General features: G+C 48.4%; 1 protein-coding gene across 1 annotated transcript in view; it reads right to left on the bottom strand.

Moving 5' to 3' along the window:
- The window catches only part of oxct1a (3-oxoacid CoA transferase 1a), a 55,637-nt gene that overhangs the window by 8,116 nt on the left and 24,954 nt on the right, over positions 1-22,567 (bottom strand). The window contains exons 10-16 of the mRNA XM_072592952.1: positions 20,638-20,752; positions 19,363-19,457; positions 16,097-16,145; positions 15,487-15,559; positions 13,821-13,896; positions 5,549-5,638; positions 4,209-4,289 (exon numbers count right to left, since the gene is read on the bottom strand). Coding sequence (XP_072449053.1) covers positions 4,209-4,289; positions 5,549-5,638; positions 13,821-13,896; positions 15,487-15,559; positions 16,097-16,145; positions 19,363-19,457; positions 20,638-20,752 — 579 coding nt within the window. The remainder of the gene's footprint in view (positions 1-4,208; positions 4,290-5,548; positions 5,639-13,820; positions 13,897-15,486; positions 15,560-16,096; positions 16,146-19,362; positions 19,458-20,637; positions 20,753-22,567) is intronic.

The raw sequence follows: 22,567 nt of genomic DNA, 5'->3' as shown, positions 1-22,567 counted from the left end.
AGGATATAGATCAGCCGGGAAGTCTCACAGAGAAATGGCAGATGGAGTTGAATCTGGAGAAAGTGTAACCTGGTGCATCTTGGGAAATCAAATACAAGAGGAAGGTAGCAGTAAATGGCAGGGAGTTAGGAGCATTGATATACAGAGGGAGTACAAGTCTACAGCTTCCTGAAGATGGTGAAGGAGATGTATGGCATGCTTGCCTTTATTGGTTGGGGAATGGAGTACAGAAGTTGGCAAGTCACATTGCGGCTGTATAAGACCACATTTGGAATATTGTGTGCAGTTCCGGGGCACCACATTATAGGAAGGATGTGGAGGCTTTGGAGAAGGTGCAGAAGAGGTTTACCTGGATGTTTGCTTAGATTGGAGTGTGTTCACGATAAGGAGAGGTCGGACAAACTTGGGTTGTTTTCACTGGTGCACCACAGGCTGAGGGGCCAACCGGATAGAAATATATACTATTCTGAGAAGTATGGATAGGCAGTCTTTCTCCCCCAGGATGGCAATATTAAGAATTTAAGGTGAGGGGAAAGTTTAAAGAGATGCGGAAGACAAGTTTTTTTTGAAAATGCAGAGGGTGGAAGGTGCCTGGAATGCACTACCAGGGGTAGGTGGTAGAAGCAAAATTCCCCAGCAAAGTTTAAGAGGCATTTAGGGAGATACCTGAACAAACAGAGAATAGAGGGATAGGGACCAGGGAAGGCAGGTGGGATTAGTTTACAATGGCATCACCATCAGCACAGACAAGGTGGACTGAAGGGTCTGTTCCTGTGCTGTACTGTCCTATCCTATAAAATAGGGTCACAAGGAGGCCATTCGGTCTTCTGAGTTTGTTCCACCATTCAATATGATTATGGCTGATCAGAGTCTTGTCCTGTGCTCCTGCTTTCTCCCCATATTCTTTGAAGCCTTCGCTCATGTTTGATCATTACTCCAACTTTCCAATTCATATACCCCATAATATCCAAAACTCCACTAATCTACATTTTAAATATGCTCAACACACTGCCTCGATGAGTCTCTGGGACAGGGACTTCCCCACCCTCTGAAGGAAGGTATTTCTCCTCAGCTCAGTCTGAAATGACTGACCCCTGACCCTGAGATTGTACGGGGCAAAAGTGAGGACTGCAGGTTCTGGAGATCAGAGTCAAGATCAGTGTGGTGCTTGGAAAAGCACAGTAGGTCTGGCAGCATCCAGGGAGCAGGAAATTCCTGCCCAAAACGTCGATTTTCCTGCTCCTCAGATGCTGCCTGACCTGCTGTGCTTTTCCAGCACCACTCTAATCTTGACCCTGAGATTGTACGGCCATGTTTTCCATTTCCCAACCTCTCGGTTCCCTTTGAGCCTTAAGGATTTTTGGATTGACTGAGATATCTCTCATTGGTGTGAACCCCAGTCAATATCACTCCAATACCCTCAGCCCCTCATCACAGGACAACCCCCTCACCGTAGAAACCTGTTGAATGAATCCTCAATCAACCCCTCCAACACAGGTCTGTCCTTTCATACAAACATATTGTTGAGCCTAAAACAGCACACAGCACTTTGGGTATATTTACACCAAACCCAATACAATTGGAACAAGACTCTTCATTCCTGTTCCCCAATCGCCTTCCAGTAAAGGTCAACATTAGGAAAATAAAGGGGACCTCATAGAAGCCTTAACATTCCAACAGGAGTAGACAGGGTAAACTCAGGAAGGATGTTCTCAGTGACCAGGTAGAGGCTAGGTCATTTAGGGCAGAGATATCTTCACCCAGAGAGAGGGGAGCCTGGAGAGTACAAGACCAGGGAAGTCTTATTGCAACTGTACAAGGTGCTGAGGAGACCACATCCAGGATCAAGTTTTAGTCCCTTGTTCAAGGGAAGATAGAACATTGGCTTATAAAAACTGATAGCTGGGCTTTGAAGATTATCTTAGGAGGAGAGATTATAAAATTAAACTTGTTCTCTTTAGAGTTTAGAGGGTTAAGGGGGTGATCTGGTCAAAGTCTTGAAGATATTAATAGGAGGAGACAGGGTAATGAAGATAAATTATTCCCATTGGTTGGGAATTCCAGAACTAGGGGGATAGTCTGAGAATGAGGGCCAGACCGTTCGGGGGAGATGTTAGGAAACACTTCCCCACACAGTGTGGGAGGGGTTTGGAACTCTCTTCCAAAACAACGGTGAATGCTGGATCGGTTGTTAATTTGAAACCTGAGAGAGACAGATGTTTGTTAATCATAAGATATTAAGGGATATGGGCCAAAGTATTCAGGTTTATGGAGTAAGGTCACAGATCTGTCACAATCTGACTGAATGGTGGAACAGGCTTGAGGGGCTGAATGGTCTCCTCCTGTTGCTGTGTTCCTATTTCATTGGAGGCTGCTCTGGGAAAGTTCACTAAGATGATCCCTGGTATGGGTTAAACAGGGGAGGTAATGGCTTATCGCTAGACTATCAATCCAGAAATGAAAAGTGTGGTGCTGGAAAAGCACAGCAGGTCAGGCAACATCCGAGGAGCAGGAGAATCGACATTTCAGGCAAAAGCCCTCCATCAGGAATGTGGAGGGGGAAGGGGGCTGAGAGATCCAGAAACTCAACTAATGTTCTGGGGACCCAGGTTTGAACCCCATCCCCCATGGCAGATTAAATTTAAATTCAATTTTTTAAAAATCTGGAAATAATAATTTAGTGATGACAGTGAAAACATTGCTGACCGTCAAAACAAAAGGATCCTATTCCTAATAAAGTTAGAACATGCTAACTCCTTATTTGCTGCACCTACATCCTAACCACTCTGTACCAGCAATCCCTCTCAACAGTTTCACACCTATCGAAAGATAGTCTCACTTTGTGCTCGTGTGGATCTCAGCCTCGTCCCCATTAACTAATCCCTGACCTGGTCTCGAGCCTTTCTCAATCTCTTGGTGTTGTGTTCCTCCTCACAGCTTACATTTTCAGCTGGCGTCAGAAACATTCGATCCAAAATCAATCACAACTCTCTTGGTGTACAGAGCCAACCACTGACAAGGTCATTCAAACAACTCCCCACCTCAGACACAAACAGCCAGCTCCTTTACCGAATCTCCCTGAGGCCACACACCCCTCCCGCCACCCCCCCCCCCCCCCCCCCCACCCCACAATCAGGTCTGACGTACAGACATGAAGCTGCTTTCCCCCTCCCTAATTAATATTGATATCCATCAAACAGGCTTCCAGTCAGTGCAGGGCGCTCCTCAAACACCACCTTCCAAACCCATGACCACTTCCATCTGGAAGGACAAAGGCAGCAGATACATGGGAACACCAGCCCCTGCAAGTTCCCCTCCAAGTCCCTCACCATCCTGACTTGGAAATATATCGCCGTTCCTTCAGTGTCCCGGGGTCAGAATCCTGGAATTCCCTCCCTCAGGGCATTGTGGGTCACCCTACAGCACATAGAACATAGAACATAGAAGAATACAGCGCAGTACAGGCCCTTCAGCCCTCAATGTTGCGCCGATCAAAGCCCACCTAACCTACACTAACCCACTATCCTCCATATACCTATCCAATGCCCGCTTAAATACCCATAAAGAGGGAGAGTCCACTACTGCTACTGGCAGGGCATTCCATGAACTTACGACTCGCTGAGTGAAGAACCTACCCCTAACATCAGTCCTATATCTACCCCCCCTTAATTTAAAGCTATGCCCCCTTGTAATAGCTGACTCCATACGTGGAAAAAGGTTCTCACTGTCAACCCGATCTAACCCCCTAATCATCGTGTACACCTCTATCAAATCACCCCTAAACCTTCTTTTCTCCAATGAAAACAACCCCAAGTGCCTCAGCCTTTCCTCATAGGATTTTCCTACCATACCAGGCAACATCCTGGTAAACTTCCTCTGCACCCGTTCCAGTGCCTCCACATCCTTCCTATAGTATGGCGACCAAAACTGCACACAATATTCCAGATGCGGCCGCACCAGAGTCTTATACAACTGCAGCATGACCTCAGGACTCCGGAACTCAATTCCTCTACCAATAAAAGCCAGTACGCCATATGCCTTCTTCACAGCACTATTTACCTGGACTGCAGCAGGTCAAGAAGGCAGCTCACCCCCAACTTCTTCAGGGCAACTAGGGACAGGTAATAAATACTGGGCCCAGCCAGCGATGTTCATGTGTCAAGAATAAATTGCTTTTTAATCTCCTCAATGTAGCACCAGACTCTTACCTTCTCAGTGATCAGACGGTTTACACAGCTCTTTCCAGTAAGTGGTAAAGTACATTTGTCCAGGATCTTGTGTGTTCCTCCCTGTGACAGACAGACAGACAGACAGACGGACAGAATGTGCTTTAATTCAGCGCCTGTACAGCTTACAGGTACCTCACAAACCTTAACGTCCCTCTGCCTCAATACTGACCATACAGGGCAGGCCCCAGGTTAAACCACAGGGAGGGGTGGGGTGGGAGGGGCAAGGGGAGAGAAAGATTGAGGCGGAGGGGGGGGGATGGAAAGAGGGGACAAGGAAGAAGAGGAAGTGGAGTGGGGGGGAAACAAAAGGGAGGAGGAGAGGTGGGGGGGTCAGGGGTGGGTGTTTGTGAGTAGGAAGTGGCAGTAGGGAGTATTCTGTGAGGGGTAAACAGGGTGGGGGAGATTGTACCTTGGGTTGCAGGCACATGAAGACACACATCATCCCTCTGCATTTGGATACTGCCCACACAGGAAAAAAACCCACCATGGCCTATAGTGGTGCAGTTTCCCCAAGACAGGCAAACCTCAGGTTCTATTGGACACTGCTGTCTATAACCTCATCCTCTAACTCTCATCCCTCCCCTGTGAGTACCCTCCCCCACCGCTCCCCCATGACCCCCCTCCCACGTAACCCCCTGCCCCCACCGCTCTCCCATGACCCCCCACCCACGTAACCCCCTGCCCCCACTGCACCCCCATGACCCCCCTCCCACGTAACCCCCTACCCCCACCGCACCCCCATGACCCCCCTCCCACATAACCCTCTGCCCCCACCGCTCCCCCATGACCCCCCACCCATGTAACCCTCTGCCCCCACCGCTACCCTGTGATGCCCTCCCTGTGAGCTCCTGCCCTCACCACCCCCCACCTCCTCATGACCACCTGCCCTATACTGCCAGCTGCTTCTGTCCCCCAGGTCTCTGCATCCAGAGGCTGGAGAAAGCATCAATAAGATGCCAGCTCTTTCAAGAGGAAAATCTGCTGTCTTTACCCGGTCCAGCCCACACGTGATTATAGGAGAAAGTGAGGACTGCAGATGCTGGAGATCAGAGCTGAAAATGTGTTGCTGGAAAAGCGCAGCAGGTCAGGCAGCATCCAAGGGGCAGGAGAATCAACGTTTCGGGCATACGCCCTTCTTCAGGAAATCCATGCTCAAATCGTCGATTCTCCTGGTCCTTGGATGCTGCCTGACCTGCTGTGCTTTTCCAGCAACACATTTTCAGCTACATGTGATTATTGACCAGTAACACGTAGATTACCACTCTGCCCATCGTCCTTCCGTCTCCCTGTCCCTCACTCCGCAATGCTGTCCCCATTACCTTGGCGGTGTGCTCCATTGTAACCACCACCTTGGTGTCAGCATTGGCAACCAGGTCCATAGCTCCACCCATTCCTTTCACCATCTTCCCCTGGAACAGAAAGCACAGCATCGCAGAAACACCAGTGGGAACAGACTCTCTAAAGAAGCTCAAAGATCCTCAGGCAGCACCTTCCAAACCCACCATCACTTCCATCTAGAAGGACAAGGACAGCAGATACATGGGAACACCACCCCCTGCAAGTTCCCCTCCAAGACACTCACCATCCTGACTTGGAAATATATCGCCGTTCCTTCAGTGTCCCGGGGTCAGAATCCTGGAATTCCCTCCCTCGGGACATTGTGGGTCACCCTACAGCACATGGACTGCAGCGGGTCAGGAAGGCAGCTCACCCCCACCTTCACAAGGGGGCAACTAGGGACGGGTGATAAATACCCGACCCAGCCAGTGATACCCATGCCCCGTGGGATGAACTAAAAATCCATCCACGGCCTTACAAGATTAACATAATGAGCAGCAGTCAGAACAGGCCAGTCAGCTTCTCAAACCTACTCCACCATTCGACAAGGAGATGGCTGAACAGTCTGTGGTCTCAACTCTCTCCTGTGTGGTTCCCTCTACTCCCTCTGTCTCAAATATAATCGGGGACTGGTAGCTGGGATGTAAGGAGGGTTAGGATTACAGCCAAGTCAATGGATCAAACCATACTCATTCACTCGGAAGGAGCAGGCAGTGAAACAGGTGAAGGTGGAGGTGGAGGAGACAGTGTGGGGTGACCAGGTCTGTTCACATCAGGATGGGACTCAATACAACCTGGAGTAGGTCACTGCCCTCTGGAACACTCGGGGCTGGGGACAGAGGTAGGGGGTTTGTGAAAAGGCAAGGGTGATCCCGTGGTACAGAGGACAACAGAACAGAAAAATTAAAATGACATCAAGTCCTATAAATAAAGTGTGATACAAGGCATATTGATAAAGCAACAATGACCTTCAGAATACTGCCAATAGATCACACGCCCAGAGAGAGGAAGACTGTGTGCTGCAGTCCTCTGTGGTTTTACTGAAACACTGCTAGAGTATCTGCCGGCAATCTGCCTGACACCCCAGCCATAGCTGACAAATCAAACCAACAGCACAGCGTCACACTAATCACTGCCCCAGTCCAAACACCTATTAAAACAGCTGACCGAGCACCAACTGGCAGGTCCGTTCTCCCTTACAGATGTAAACTACAACCACTTTCATTAACATAACGCACTTCTCCTCATTAACAGAGTGGGAGCTGGTACAGAGGCTGAGAGCTGTGTGTGTGTGTGTGTGTGTGTGTGTGTGTGTGTGTGTGTCGGGGAATGTGGAGCAGAGTCTCGGCAGCTGAGTGCACAGTGATGAGGCAACTCCAATCTCAACATTCTTCCACACACCCCCACTCCCAAGGTAGAATTCCTCAAAAGGAGGAACATGGGAATATAGAAACTAGGAGCAGGCGTAGGCCATTCAGTCCCTCAAGCCTACTCCGCCATTCAATAGGAATCATCATTTAACAGAAGAGGTAAAAACAATGACTGCAGATGCTGAAAATCAAATACTGGATTAGTGGTGCTGGAAGAGCACAGCAGTTCAGGCAGCATCCAACGAGCTGCTCGCTGAATGCTGCCTGAACTGCTGTGCTCTTCCAGCACCACTAATCCAGTATTTAACAGAAGAGGTCCATCCAGTCTGTACTGCCATGGCTGATCAGCCCACTATCTCCCCACACTCTTTAATCCTTTTATCCCCAAAAACTATATCTCACTCCTTACTGAAAATATTTAATGTTTTGGCCTCAACTACTTTCCGTGTCAGAGAATCTCACAGACTCCCCACTCTCTGGGTGAGGATATTTCTCCCCAGTTCAGTCCCAAATGGCCTACTCTGTGTCCTTAGACTGTGACACCCTGGTTCTGGACTGTCCAATCATCAGGAATATCTTTCCCGTGTTTACCCTGTCTAGCCCTCTTTCTGAGATTAGCTCATTATTCTAAACTCCAGGGAGTGCTGAGTCAGAGTCATACAGAATGGAAACAGGCCCTTCAGCCCATCATGTCTATACTGACCTACAAGCCCCAAAGAAAACTACAGCACAGGAACAGGCCCTTCGGCCCTCCAAACTTGCGCTGATCCATATCCTCTACCTCAATCTGTCGCCTATTTTCTAAGGATGTAAATCCCTGTGCTCCCTGCCCATTCATGTATCTGTCTGGATACATCTTAAATGATGCTATCATAGCCACCTCTACCATCTCCACTGGCAACATGTTCCAGGCACCCCCCACCCTCTGTGTAAAGAACTTCCCACGTATATCACCCCTAAACTTTTCCCCTCCCACTTTGAACTCGTGACCCCTAGTAATGGAGTCCTCCGCTCTGGGAAGAAGTTTCTTGCTATCCACCCTGCCTACACCTCCCATGATTTTGTAGGCCTCAATCAGGTCCCCCCTCAACCTCCTTCTTTCTAATGAAAATGATCCTAAGCTACTCAACCTCTCATCATAGCTAGCTCCTGGCATACCAGGCAACATCCCGATGAACCTCCTCTGCACCCTCTCCAAAACATCCACATCTTTTATGCAATGTGGCGACCAGAACTGTACACAGTATTCCAAACGTAGCTAAACCAAAGTCTTATACAACTGTCACATGACCTGCCAAATCTTGTACTCAATACCGCATCCGATGAAGAAAAGCATGCCACATGCCTTCTTGACCACTCTATTGACGTGCGTTGGCACCTCTGGGGAACAATGAACCCAAACACCCAGATCTCTCTGTACATCAATTTTCCCAAGGACTTTCCATTTACTGTGTAGTTCGCTCTGGAATTGCATCACCTCACATTTGTCCGGATTGAACTGCACCTGCCATTTCTCTGCCCAACTCTCCAATCTATCTATATTCTGCTGTATTCTTGAACAGTCCCCTTCACTATCTGCTACTCCGCCAATCATAGTGTCATTTGCAAACTTGCTAATCAGACCACCTATACCTCTCTCCAGATCATTTATGTATATCACAAACAGCAATGGTCCCAGCATGGATCCCTGTGAGACACCATTGGTGACAGGTCTCCATTTTGAGAAGCTCACTTCCACTACTACTCTCGGTCTCCTGTTGCCCAGCCAGTTCTCTATCCATCTAGCTAGAACACCCTGGACCCAATACAACTTCACCTTCTTCATCAGCCTACCATGGGGAACCTTATCAAGCACCTTACTAAAGTCCATGTATATGACATCTACATCCCTTCCCTCAATCAATCAACTTTGTGACCTCTACAAAGAATTCTATTAGGTTTGTAAGACATGACCTTCCCTGCACAAAACCTTGCTGCCTATCACTGAAAAGCCTATTTTCTTCCAAATGGGTATATATCCTATCCCTTCTCCAGCAGCTTCCCTGCCACTGACATCAGGCTCACCGGTCTGTAATTACCGGGATTATCCCTGCTACCCTTCCTAAACAGGGGGACAGCATTGGCAATTCTCCAGTCCTCCCAGACCACCCCCTGCTTTAAAAGGACAGCAAACCACAGACTGGAGGCAAAGCCCAGCAGGGACTGGGTGGAAGGACAGTAAATTGTGTACTTTATATTTCTTTATTTTCCTACTTTATACAAAGAATTTGTACTTAAGAATGTGTACCAAGGTACCTTTGTACCTCAGATGGTGCCATAAGCGGCAACTTAAAATTTTTTCACTGTACTCACGCGAGTTCATTTGGCAATGAAGCTAACTTTCAAACACCGAACTACGCCAATCCCATTGACCTGCACTCGGTCCACAGACTCGCACACCCTGCCGGTTTAAATGCTCATCCAGATGTTTCTTCGATATTGTGGCAGTACCTCCACCTCCCGCTCAGGCAGCACGGTCCACATCCCTACACCTTCTGGAGGGGGGAGGGCGGGGTGGGGGAAGATCTTTTACCTCCTCACTCTCTTCTAAAATGTCTTAGACCATCAGTTGAAGGTGAGGACTGAGACATGTCAGTCATGGGGAAGATACTCTCATGGTCTGTGCTGTCCATGCCCCTTGTAATTTTGTATCCCTCAGTCAGATCCCCCTTGAGCCGCCCCTGCTCCAGGGAAAACAAACTCAGCCTATCCAGTCCCTCCTCATACCGAAAATTCTCCAGGCAACACCCTGGTCAGTCTCCCTCTGTCCCCTCTCCCAGTGCTATCACACCCTGGTCAGTCTCCCTCTGTCCCCTCTCCCAGTGCTATCACATCCTGGTCAGTCTCCCTCTGTCCCCTCTCCCAGTGCTATCACACCCTGGTCAGTCTCCCTCTGTCCCCTCTCCCAGTGCTATCACATCCTGGTCAGTCTCCCTCTGTCCCCTCTCCCAGTGCTATCACACCCTGGTCAGTCTCCCTCTGTCCCCTCTCCCAGTGCTATCACACCCTGGTCAGTCTCCCTCTGTCCCCTCTCCCAGTGCTATCACACCCTGGTCAGTCTCCCTCTGCCCCCATTCCCAGTGCTATCACTTCCTTCCAATAGTGTGGCGACCAGAACTGAACTCAATATTCCATCTGTGACTAATATTTTATAAAGTTGTAAGAAGACTTCCCTACTAGTATATTAGCACTGGCTCAGGAAGGGAAGCATCCTGTATACCTTCTTCCCCACCTTGTCTATCTGTGCTGACACCTTCCAAGATCTATGGACTTGTACACTGTTGTGAAGGTGTAAAGGTGCACTGTACCTTTAAGAGAGTTGAAAATCTAGTAAGGACTGACAGGAGCACAGACAGTCCTGAACACAGTAACAATGTAACAGTTGGTCGAAACAAATAGCAGCAGATGGATTGCAATGAAACCAAAAACAAATTCAAATTCGGCCACTCAGTTTAAATTATGCCCCAAGAACCAAAATCCAAACAAATTTAAAATTTAGTATTTTGATAATATTAAAACCAATGAAACGGTCCGATGTTTTGAGGTATAAAACCGGACATTTTGTACAGTTAGGGGGAGAACTGCCTAAGACTAACAAATGCAGACTGCTGGCTGAAGAGCTGTCTGAAAAGGTACCTGTCTGTGGGGAGTCTGTGGAGCAGGACATCATGGCCAACCTAGAGAGAATCTCCAGAGGAAAATCCACAAAGGAGAATTGGCAAAGCTGACTGGGTTTGAAACGTGATTGCTTTTTTGTAAATTTTAATCGGGATTATTTAAAAATTGGATTAGTATTGTAGAGTGGGAGGTAAAAGATAGGTTTAAGAGAAAAGGAGTTGTAAATAGTTGTTGGTTTTAATATTCTTGGTTGGATTTAAAGATTAAAATTGTTAATTTTTACTTTAAGTAGTGACCTCTGGGATAGTTTTTTCCCTCTTGAAATGTAACAGATTACAGCATGGGGTGAGCTTCTCTGTGTGTCGGGGTTAAATTAGCAGAGGGGTTTACCCCGTGTCGTAACACCAAGGTCTCTTTGTTCTTCAGTGCTCCTTAAGAAGCTAACATACATTGTCTACGTCCTTCTCTTATTAGACCTCCCAAAATATAGTGCTTCGCACTTATCAGGATTAAATTCTATCTGCCGTTGCTCTGCTCAATTTCCCAGCTGACCAGTAGCAGACTGTATCCTGAGACTGTCCCCCTCACTACCAACAACACCCACCAATTCTCATGTCAGCTGCAAACTCACTAATTAAACCGTCTACATTCACATCCAAGTCGCCGTCTACATTCACATCCAAGTCGTTACTGTAAATAACAAACAGCGAGGGGCCCAGCATCGATCCCTGGGGGTACACTCCTGATCCCAGGCTCCCTTTTACAAAGCCAGCCCTCCACCACCCCCCTGTGCCTCCTGTTTGGAAGCTAATCCTGGATCCAGTTTGCCAACTTGCCGTGAATCCCCTGGGCTCTGACCTTTTGGACCAGCCTTCCATGTTATAGGCCTGACTGAAGTCCATGTAAACCACCTCAATACACAGGGCTGACGGGGAGGCTGGGCCAGGGGCCTGGATGGGATGAATCCCTGTCCAGGACTCTCTCCCACATGCGACGGGCTTTTCCATGACCAGACTAGGCCCAAAGGTACCTGTTGTGGGACCATTCTGTGACTGAGCCTGCACTTCACAGAATCTGGGAGCTTTGCAGGATATCGATTCAGCTGGGGAGGCATCATAGAACATAGAAAAGTACAGCGCAGTACAGGCCCTTTGGCCCTCGATGTTGCGCCGATCCAAGCCCACCTAACCTACACTCGCCCACTATCCTCCATATGCCTATCCAATGCCCGTTTAAATGCCCATAAAGAGGGAGAGTCCACCACTGCTACTGGCAGGGCATTCCATGAACTCACGACTCGCTGAGTAAAGAATCTACCCCGAACATCTGTCCTATACCTACCACCCCTTAATTTAAAGCTATGCCCCCTCGTAATAGCTGACTCCATACGTGGAAAAAGGTTCTCATGGTCAACCCTATCTAAACCCCTAATCATCTTGTACACCTCTATCAAGTCACCCCTAAACCTTCTTTTCTCCAATGAAAACAGCCCCAAGTGCCTCAGCCTTTCCTCATACGATCTTCCTACCATACCAGGCAACATCCTGGTAAACCTCTTCTGCACCCGTTCCAGTGCCTCCACATCCTTCCTATAGTATGGCGACCAAAACTGCACACAATACTCCAGATGCGGCCGCACCAGAGTCTTAAAGAACTGCAACATGACCTCAGGACTCCGGAACTCAATTCCTCTACCAATAAAAGACAGTACGCCATATGCCTTCTTCACCGCACTATTTACCTGGGTGGCAACTTTCAGAGATCTGTGTACATGGACACCAAGATCCCTCTGCTCATCCACACTACCAAGTATCCAACCATTAGCCCAGTACCCCATCTTTTTGTTACTCATACCAAAGTGAATCACCTCACACTTACCCACACTGAACTCCATTTGCCACCTTTCTGCCCAGCTCTGCAGTTTATCTATATCCCGCTGTAATCTGCCACATCCTTCCTCACTGTCAACAACTCCACCGACTTTCGTATCATCCGCAAACTTGCTCACCCAACCTTCTAGCCCCTCCTCCAGGTCATTTATAAAAATGACAAACAGCAATGGTCCCAAAACAGATCCTTGCAGAACACCGCTAGTAACTGCACTCCAAGATGAACCTTTACCATCAACTACTACCCTCTGTCTTCTTCCAGCCAGCCAATTCCTAATCCAAACCTCCAACTCACCCTCAATGCCATACCTCCGTATTTTTTGCAGTAGCCTACCATGGGGAACCTTATCAAACGCCTTACTAAAATCCATATACACCACATCTACCGCTTTACCCTCGTCCACCTCCTTAGTCACCTTCTCAAAGAATTCAATAAGGTTTGTGAGGCACGACCTGCCCTTCACAAAACCATGATGACTATCCTTGATCACATTATTCCTATCCAGATGTTCATAAATCCTATCCCTTACAATTCTCTCTAAGACTTTGCCCACAACAGAAGTGAGACTCACCGGCCTATAGTTACTAGGGTTATCCCTACTCCCCTTCTTGAACAAGGGAACCACATTTGCTATCCTCCAGTCTTCTGGCACTATTCCTGTAGACAACGAGGACATAAAAATCAAGGCCAACGGCTCTGCAATCTCCTCCCTTGCTTCCCAGAGAATCCTAGGATAAATGCCATCAGGCCCAGGGGACTTATCTATTTTCACCCTTTCCAGAATTTCTAACACCTCTTCCCTACATACCTCAAAGCCATCCATTCTAATTAATTGTGACTCAGTATTCACATCGGCAACAATGTCCTGTTCCTGAGTGAATACTGACGAAAAGTATTCATTCAGTGTCTCCCCAATCTCTTCAGCCTCCACACGCAACTTCCCATTACTATCCTAGACTGGACCTGTTCCTACCCTGGTCATTCTTTTATTCCTGACATATCTATATAGTCAGGGACTACCTCCCCCTCCCTCCATCTAACTGAGCTGGTGTTGTTTACTTTTGAATCCCACAACCAAATTATCTAATCACCCACAGAATGACATTACAAAGCCTCCTGGGTAAGGTGATACCAGGTCATGGTGCTGCTGTGGACAGACTCCAGAACACCATTGCCAGGCCAGAGTGCCATGTTATGGTTTTACTTCAACAATGGGACCTGCTCACTAATCAGTCAGGGTGATTACAAACTCGTTAGAATCTAGTAATGTCAGGAAGTACTGCCCAAAGCAGTTATATATCCAGGGATTTATAACCAACTCCGAAAACCCACTCACCGGAATCATCCAATTGGCCAAATCCCCAAATTTCGATACTTGCATCCCACCAAGCATCGTCATATTCACATGGCCCCTGGAGTGAGACAGACAGACAAACAGAGACACGGAATCAATTCCATTCAGAAAAACCAAAACCACATCTGCTCATCATGACAGCCAGGAGTTTCAGTGTTCATCTCAAAAAGCCTGGATTCTGGATTATTGGTGCTGGAAGAGCACAGCAGTTCAGGCAGCATCCGAGGAGCAGGAAAATCGATGTGTCGGGCAAAAGCCCTCAAAAAGCCTGGAGTCAGACACAGACAGCACAGGGTTGGACAGAGTAAAGCTCCCTCTACACTGTCCCCCATCAAACACTCCCAGGACAGAGACAGCACGGGATTAGATACAGAGTAAAGCTCCCTCTACACTGTCCCCCATCAAACACTCCTAGTACAGGGCAGCACGGGGTTAGATACAGAGTAAAGCTCCCTCTACACTGTCCCCCATCAAACACTCCCAGGACAGAGACAGCACGGGATTAGATACAGAGTAAAGCTCCCTCTACACTGTCCCCCATCAAACACTCCTAGTACAGGGCAGCACGGGGTTAGATACAAAGATTCTTGTAACTGTACATGAGACGTGGGCATTGCTGGCAGGAGCAGTATTCATCACCCAGAGGGTAGAGGTAAGTCAGCCCCATTGCTGTGGGTCTGGCAGGAGCAGTATTCATCACCCAGAGGGTAGAGGTAAGTCAGCCCCATTGCTGTGGGTCTGGAGTCACATGTTGGCCAGACCAGGTAAGAACGGCAGTTCCCTTCCCGATAGGGCATTAATAAATCAGATGGGTTTTCAACAAATGACAGTGGTTACATAGTCATCATTAGATTCACTTTTTCATTGCAACTCCGACTGGATTTAAACATCACTATTTGACATTATAGGATTCAAACCCCTGTCCCCACAACACTGACGTGGGATTCTGGATACCTAGTCCAGAGACATTACCACAACGCCACTCCCTCGGTTGGTCAGGTTTTTAGTATAGATCTGAACTCAATTGGACTCACCAAATAAACACAGCGGCTACAAGGGCAGGTGAGAAGCTGGGAATACGGCAGCAGGTACCTCCCCAAAGCCTGTCCACCATCTACAAGGCACAAGTCAGGAGTGTGATGGAATACTCCCCACTTGCCCCTGGATGGGGGCAGCGCCAACAACATTCAAGAAGCTTGACACCATCCAGGATAAAGCAGCCACTTGATTGGCACCACACCCACAAACATCCCCTCCCTCCCCCACCGACGCTCAGGAGCAGCAGTGTGTACTCTCTACAAGATGCACTGCAGAAATTCACCAAAGATCCTCAGGCAGCACCTTCAAAACCCACCATCACTTCCATCTAGAAGGACAAGGGCAGCAGATACATGGGAACACCACCCCCTGCAAGTGCCCCTCCAAGCCCCTCCCCATCCTGATTTGGAAATATATCACCGTTCCTTCAGTGTCCCGGGGTCAGAATCCTGGAATTCCCTCCCTCAGGACATTGTGGGTCACCCTACAGCACATGGACTGCAATGGGTCAGGAAGGCAGCTCACCCCCACCTTCTTGTCGGGAACAATCGCTCGCCCAGCCAGTGACTCCCCCCCACCACCTGTCAACACATTTTAAAGGAGCACCTACCCCCGGATCATGGCGAACGACTCATCGCTGGAGAAAAACGAGGCTCCGGGAAGAACAGTAACTGTCTCTTTACCTAAATGCAGCAGAACAGACAGACATGCTGTTAGCTCTGAGCCCCCACACTGTGAATTCAGGTGTTTGTCTGTTCCTCAACAGTGAGTAGGCAGTGCCTGGGTTACACCTTCACCACAGCTCCATGACTGAGCCGCCAGAACAGAGGCATCCCTGTCTGTTCAGGAGAGACACATCTCTGAGGGTCACATCTCGGCATTGGAGAGAGAAAGGAGGCTCTATGAACTACCACAGTCACCTCCAACCCACCCCCCCCGAGGACTGGGGGTGGGGGGAAGGATTAACCTCAATAACCTTGAGCTGCTGGGACTTTCCTGCTATACCCTCCAGCCAATCGGGCTCCTGAGCGAACTGACTGCCCAGTAGTCTCAGCCCCACCCCTGCACAGTCCTCTGCCACCCCACACAGGTACCTCCCCACTCCCACACTCCTCTCCCCACCCATTCTCATGCTCTACATCACCTCCCCACAATCCCTTCCCCTCCCCTCCCCTCCCCTGGCCGGCATTCTCCCCTCATCCCTCCCCCGTTATACTCACCTGCATTAATGAGGTCTGCATCTTCCTCTCCCTCCAGTGGGTACGGACCCTGTCAGACAGCCAGAGAGCAACAGTGAGACAGAGCGCGATGGCGACAGCGAGAGACAGAGCAGGAATGTCTCCCTCTCAGTTACCAGCAAATGCCTTTGATGATTCAGTCAGCTCCATCCCCAAGCCCCTGTCTCACTGAATCCAGTGATTCACTGCTCCCTTTGCAAATCTCAACTTGTTACAAAACAAAACACTAAAACATCCAAACTGGTTGTTTGGGACTCTTGGTCAAACACTGGGAAGACAGGTTTGTACCCAGTTGGTTCCACTCATTGGAAGATAGGCAAAAGTGAGGACTATAGATGCTGGAAATCAGAGTCCAGATTAGAGTGGTGCTGGAAAAGCACAGCAGGTCAGGCAGCATCTGAGTAGGAAGAAGGGCTTTTGCCCGAAACGTCGGTTTTCCTACTCTGCCGATGCTGCCTGACCTGCTGTGCTTTTCCAGCACCACTCTAATCTAGACTCATTGGAAGGTAGGCCATTCAGCCCTCAAGCTTGTTCCACCATTCAATGGGACCATGGTTAATCTGTGGCCTAACTCCATATTCCTGCCTTTGGCCCATAATTCCTTAACACCTTTTGCTTAACAAACATCCCTCTCTTATTCTCAGGTTTAAAACTAACACTGATCCCACATCTATGTCATTTGTGAAAGAGAGTTCCAAATCTCTCCCAGTCTATGGGAGTGAAAGTACTTCCTAACAACTCCCCCTGAACAGTCTGGCCTTCATTTTCAGACTATGCCCCAAGATCCAAAATCTCCAATCATTGGGAATAGTTTACCTTTATGTACCTTGTCTTCACCTGTTAATGTCTTGAAGACTTAGATCAGATCACCTCTTAATGCTCTAAATTCTAGAGAAAAGAGGTTTAACTTGTATATTCTCTCCTCATAACCTCCCCCATGACGTCCAGCAATCATCCTGTAAACCAATGTTGGCGTCCCTCCAAGGCCAATCTCTGGTTGTGAAGGTGTGGGTTGTGATCTGCTCTCAGTGCTCAGAGTGGGGCCTAACCCTCTATGTTTGCCACTTGGTGGTTTGGTTTTCTGGAATATTACAAGGAGCAGGCTATCCCCCCCCCCCACTTCCTCAGGAGGGAGGATCCAGCTGCTCTGAAGACTCCACAGGAAGAGAAATGGCATGTGCTCCAATTCACTAAACCCCAGGGAGGGGAGGGGGGCGTTGGGGTGGGGGGGGATGCTGGGCACTGGTCCTGGTTGTGGTACACACACTCGATCAGCACTGTGCAGAACCCCCATCCTCGGATACCATCTCAGTTGTGCCAGAGTTTGGTTTTTTAAGTGATTCATGGTAGGTGTAGAATTTTTATCATTCCTTTGTGGAATATGGGGGTCGCTGGCTGGGCCAGTATTTATTCCCCGTCCCTAGTTGCCCCTTGAAAAGGGGGGGGGTGAGCTGCCTTCTTGACCCACTGCAGTCCATGTGCTGTAGGGTGACCCACAATGCCCTGAGGGAGGGAATTCCAGGATTCTGACCCAGTGACACTGAAGAAACGGTGATATATTTCCAAGTCAGGATGGTGAGGGACTTGGAGGGGAATTTTCAGGGGGTGGTGTTCCCATGTATCTGCTGCCCTTGTCCTTCTAGATGGAAGTGATGGTGGGTTTGGAAGGTGCTGCCTGAGGATCTTTGGTGAATATCTGCAGTGCATCTTGTAGAGAGTACACACTGCTGCTACTGAGCGTCGGTGGGGGAGGGAGGGGATGTTTGTGGATGTGGTGCCAATTAAGTGGCTGCTTTGTCCTGGATGGTGTCAAGCTTCTTGAATGTTGTTGGAGCTGCTCCCATCCAGGCTGTTGTAGCTAATGTGGCTTGTTCAATGGTGAATAGTTACCCCGAGGATGTTGATAGTAGGGGATTCAGTGGTGGCAAACCCATTGAATGTATAGGAGCAATGGATGGATTGTCTCGGATTGGAGATGGTCATTGTCTGGTATTTATGTGGCACAAGTGTTACTTATCCAGGCTTGGGCTGACACCGTCCAGATCTTGTTGCATTTGAGCACAGACTGCTTCAGTATCTGAGGAGTTGTGAATGATGCTGAACATTATGCAATCAATCGGCGAACATCCCCCAATTCTGACCTTGTGATGGAGGGAAGGTCATTGATGAAGCAGCTGGAGATGGTTGGGCCGAGGACACTCCCCTGAGGAACTCCTGCAGAGATGTCCTGGAGCTGGGATGACTGACCAACACCTTCCTATGGGCCAGGTCTGCCTCTCTTTGGGTGGGATTTGCTGTTGAAATGCTATCCTTTTTCAATTCTCTCTCTCATCACGGGTGGCAGAGAGATCCAAGAGGTCCACAAACTCTCCCCTGACAGCAGCTGTCTTTAGCTGGAACAGCTGGTCAATAATTTGTAGCTCATTTTTGGCCTTTGATAAGGATGACACTGATTGCCATATGTAGATCAGACTGGGTAAGGATGGCACTGATTGTCATATGTAGATCAGACTGGGTAAGGCTGGCAGATTTCCTTCCTGAGGGTGATGGGGTAAACGTAGAGAAAGTGCAGGTGGTAATTATCAGATCAGATATGATCTCATTGAATGGCAGAGCAGACTTGATGGGCTGAATGGCCTATCCCACAGCTTATGGTCCTTATTGGATCTGATCAACACATGACTCAGACCCAGAGCATTGAGACACCCTGTTGTCACTGAGCGATGGGAATACTGAGCTTGGCAGCAATGCCTTTCCCCTGTGAGTGAAACCGATTTGACAGGAGCATCATTCCACACAATCGCTTTCATCTACAAGCCCCAGTGAACTCCACGTGGAAATGTTCAAGGGAATCACTTCTGCGTGAGAACGTGGAAAGATGGATAATTCAGTCTATGGCAGCATTATCCCTGTGTCTTTGCATTTTGATTTGATTTAACAGTGAATTCAATAAATAGGGATCGGATGTCAGTGTCCTTGTTATCCAGATGTTCCAGGGATGAAAGTAGGGATACATTCCTGATGAAGGACTTTTGCCTGAAATGTCGATTTTCCTCAGATGCTATTGGAGGTGCTGTGCTTTTCCAGCACTACTCTAATCTAGACCCAGGGGAGACAGTGTCTGCTGTAGACCTGTTGTAACAATGAGTAAATTATAGTGGATCAAGGCGGTGTAGGAGGCTGGGGATAATGTATGCCGTGACTAAGCAGACTGTCTCTGGAACCCAGTGACCCCAGTGAGCTCTTACCAATCCCAGAACACCATTCTCACTCTGGAGATGGACGGTGATGTCAGGTCTGATGAAGTTACTGGCTAACATTGGCATCCCAATCCCCAGGTTTGCTGGTCAGTTCCAGTTAAGTCTAACATGGATCTCCAAAAGTCAAATCAGCAGCAACAAAGCTCCAGCACTCTGCACTGCTTCCAATCTGGGAGGGTCTGTCCCACACACTGCTGTCTTACCACCAGCCCCTGGATAAAGACAATCCAAACTCCAGAACCTGGTTCAAAAAGTCAAACTCCATTCCCAGCTACTTTTCCCCCAGACCCAGCCCCACCCTCCTACATATCTCTCAGCTCCCCCTCACATTCTTGATGAAGGGCTTATGCCCAAAACGTCAGTTCTCCTGCTCCTCAGATGCTGTCTGACCTGCTGTGCTTTTCCAGCACCACACTCTCGACCCTGATCTCCAGCAACTGCAGACCTCACATTCTCTTGATCACACCATTCTCCCTGATCCATTCATACTGTCTCTCTCCAAATCCATCCTCACTTAATGAGCACTCAGCAATTGTCAGTAAATTTGTTCCTCTTGGTTGGATGCAGGAACTCCTCCCAGTCCCTCCCCAGCCAGGGCTGTATCAGCGGTGACCTGAATCCTGACTACAAGGGGGCAGATTCCTCACAGCTCCACTACCTAAAGCGAGTCAACACAACCTTCATGACGTTGTTGCAGAGTTAAAACTCCCAAAGAACGGAATCATCTCCGCAGGATCTTCTCCGTCCTCTCCCCAGGCCCCTTACACAGGGAACAGAAGCAGGAGAAGGCCATTCAGCCCCTCCAGCCTGCTCTGCCATTCAATAGGGGATCATGGCTGATCATCCAACTCGGACCCTTGTTCCTGCTTCTCTTCAAACCCTTTGATCCCTTTCATCCTAAAAACTATATGTAAGTTCATCTTGAAAACATTCAATGTTCTAGCCTGTGACTAAGAATGCCACAGCTCCCCACTCTCTGGGTAAAGACATTTCTCCTCTTCTCTGTCCTAACGGACCCACCCTGTATCCTTAGATGGTGATCCCCTGCCTGTATGTAGCCATTCTAACTGGCTGGACCTCCCGATGTGATGGAGCAACCATGACTGGCCAAAGGCACAGCTGCTAACTTCACCGGCCAGCCAATGAGAATGGTTAGCTTTCTCCAGTTTACCCTGTCCCGATGGAAACGTCTTCCCCTCCAACCTCCAAACCTTTAAAAGGCTGGACACTCGGCCAGTGGCTGTGCCCGCTGCTAAAGGATACCATACATGCCATCCTCAAACTCGAGGGCAGCTCGCCGAATGATGCGTTCCCTCACGATGTCAGCCTCCGTCTTCGGCTTGGGCTGAGAGTCCCCCAGCTTCCGAAGTGTTCGTCTCTGAACGGAAAGAACATCATATCATTACAGCAACACAGAAGCATCCGGAAAGATCCGGAATGGGGACACTGCCTTTAAGAAAGGTCATACTTTAAGGTATCTCAGAGCAGAGACTTGAAAGAAGTTCTGGTATTTACATATTAATCTCTTGAAACGTGCATCTCCATTCTAAGTGATTAAAGTCTTAACAGCAATCTAGGTTTGTTCAATACATTCATATCAATTGTAGGACCCTTTGATCTTTTAGTTATAAATTCTGGTGTCCTCTCTCACTAGCACCTGACAAAGGAGCAGCGTTCCGAAAGCTTGTGTTTTCAAATAAACCTGCTCGACTATAACCCGGTGTCGTGCGATTTTTAACTATAAATACTGAAGTTAAGATGCCCTCTTAAGTCTAAAGCGGCTCAAGGGATGATGGAGGAGAGAGAGCTTTAGATTTTTGGATCATTGGGGTGGTACCTGGGGTGGGTGAGTCCTACAAGCTGGATCGAACATGTACAAAATCAATATGGTGGGCCGAAGGGCCTGTTTCTACGGCGGAGTGGGAAACATTCGAATTCCTAGTAAACACTTCAGTTTGGAGACGAGTTCCTGTCATCTCTGGTTGCCATGGGGATAGAAACCCAAACGGAAAGCCACAGAAGGTTAAGTGATAGTTTTTTTGTCCTGCTCTCCATAAAAATACAGCTCAGGTGAGACAACCTGATGCTGGGCTGAAACAGGGAAAATGGATTTGTGAAGGAGGCACAGCAAGATATACCAAAGGGTTTTGTGACCAGTCGGCAGGGAACAGAATGGCCGGGGTTCCTGAGCAGTGAGCTCTTGGTGTACCCAGGATATTAACCCTCTCCAGGAAAACTCAGGCAGAGGACAACAAGGACTGAAAGAACTCTGGAAGGTTCCGCCTGCTTTGGTGGAGGGGGGGGGGGGGGGGCAAAGATGAACATTTCCTGGCAGTCCAAGTCACTCTAAGCTATTTCTTTACCACTTCATATTTACAGGCTGTAGAGAGAAAGCGCTTCATGATGTTGTTCAATGATACTTAACTGACTTTCATTTTCAATGTGACACATCAACAGCTCGTTAGTTACCCTCTGATCGACATTTATTTTAGCTGGTTACAATGTAATTCTTCAACAGTGAAATCCTGTATTTTGGTTATTTCAGTCGGGGAATCCACCTCTTTTAAAAGTTAGTGCACTCTAAGTGGATTGTAACCAATGTCCTTCAGGAGGAAGCAATCAGCCATTCCACCCGGTCTGGCCAACATCAGACTCCAAAACCCCCCTCACCATGACTACCACCAGCCCACCTCCCACGATGAGGTTGACTCTTGATCTGAACAGGCCACTCCATTGATTAAACCAGGAGCATTGCACAGCTCGTTCTACTATAATGCACAATTTTGCTGTAACACAATTGACAAACTTGGGACACTGTTTCCAAAGCGCAAACTTTAAAAAACACGTGTTGGCTGTAGCATTGCATCACCAACACTTTTAAGTGTTACTTGTATCGCGTGATTCTTATATAGCATGGGTTTGCACAGGAACAGGACTATCACTCCACAGAAGAAATGACTGTACCTCAAAAACATAGGCCGAGCAGTTCAGGAAGGCATCTCACCAGCACCTCCTGCAGGTCAGTTCAGGATAAACAAATCAATGCTGGCCTTAATCAACTCCAGCATCCCAGAGTGTGTGAAACACAGCATCTCCCACCTCTTTCTGTGAGGTACAGGAGGGCCATGTCACAGGAGGAGGCTATGCTTTTGCTGGTGGGGCCTGTATTTATTGCCCGTCCCTAGTTGCCCCC

This window comes from Chiloscyllium punctatum, chromosome 2 (assembly GCF_047496795.1).
Source record: "Chiloscyllium punctatum isolate Juve2018m chromosome 2, sChiPun1.3, whole genome shotgun sequence".
NCBI lineage: Eukaryota > Metazoa > Chordata > Chondrichthyes > Orectolobiformes > Hemiscylliidae > Chiloscyllium > Chiloscyllium punctatum.
This window is presented reverse-complemented; position numbering and strand designations above follow the sequence as displayed.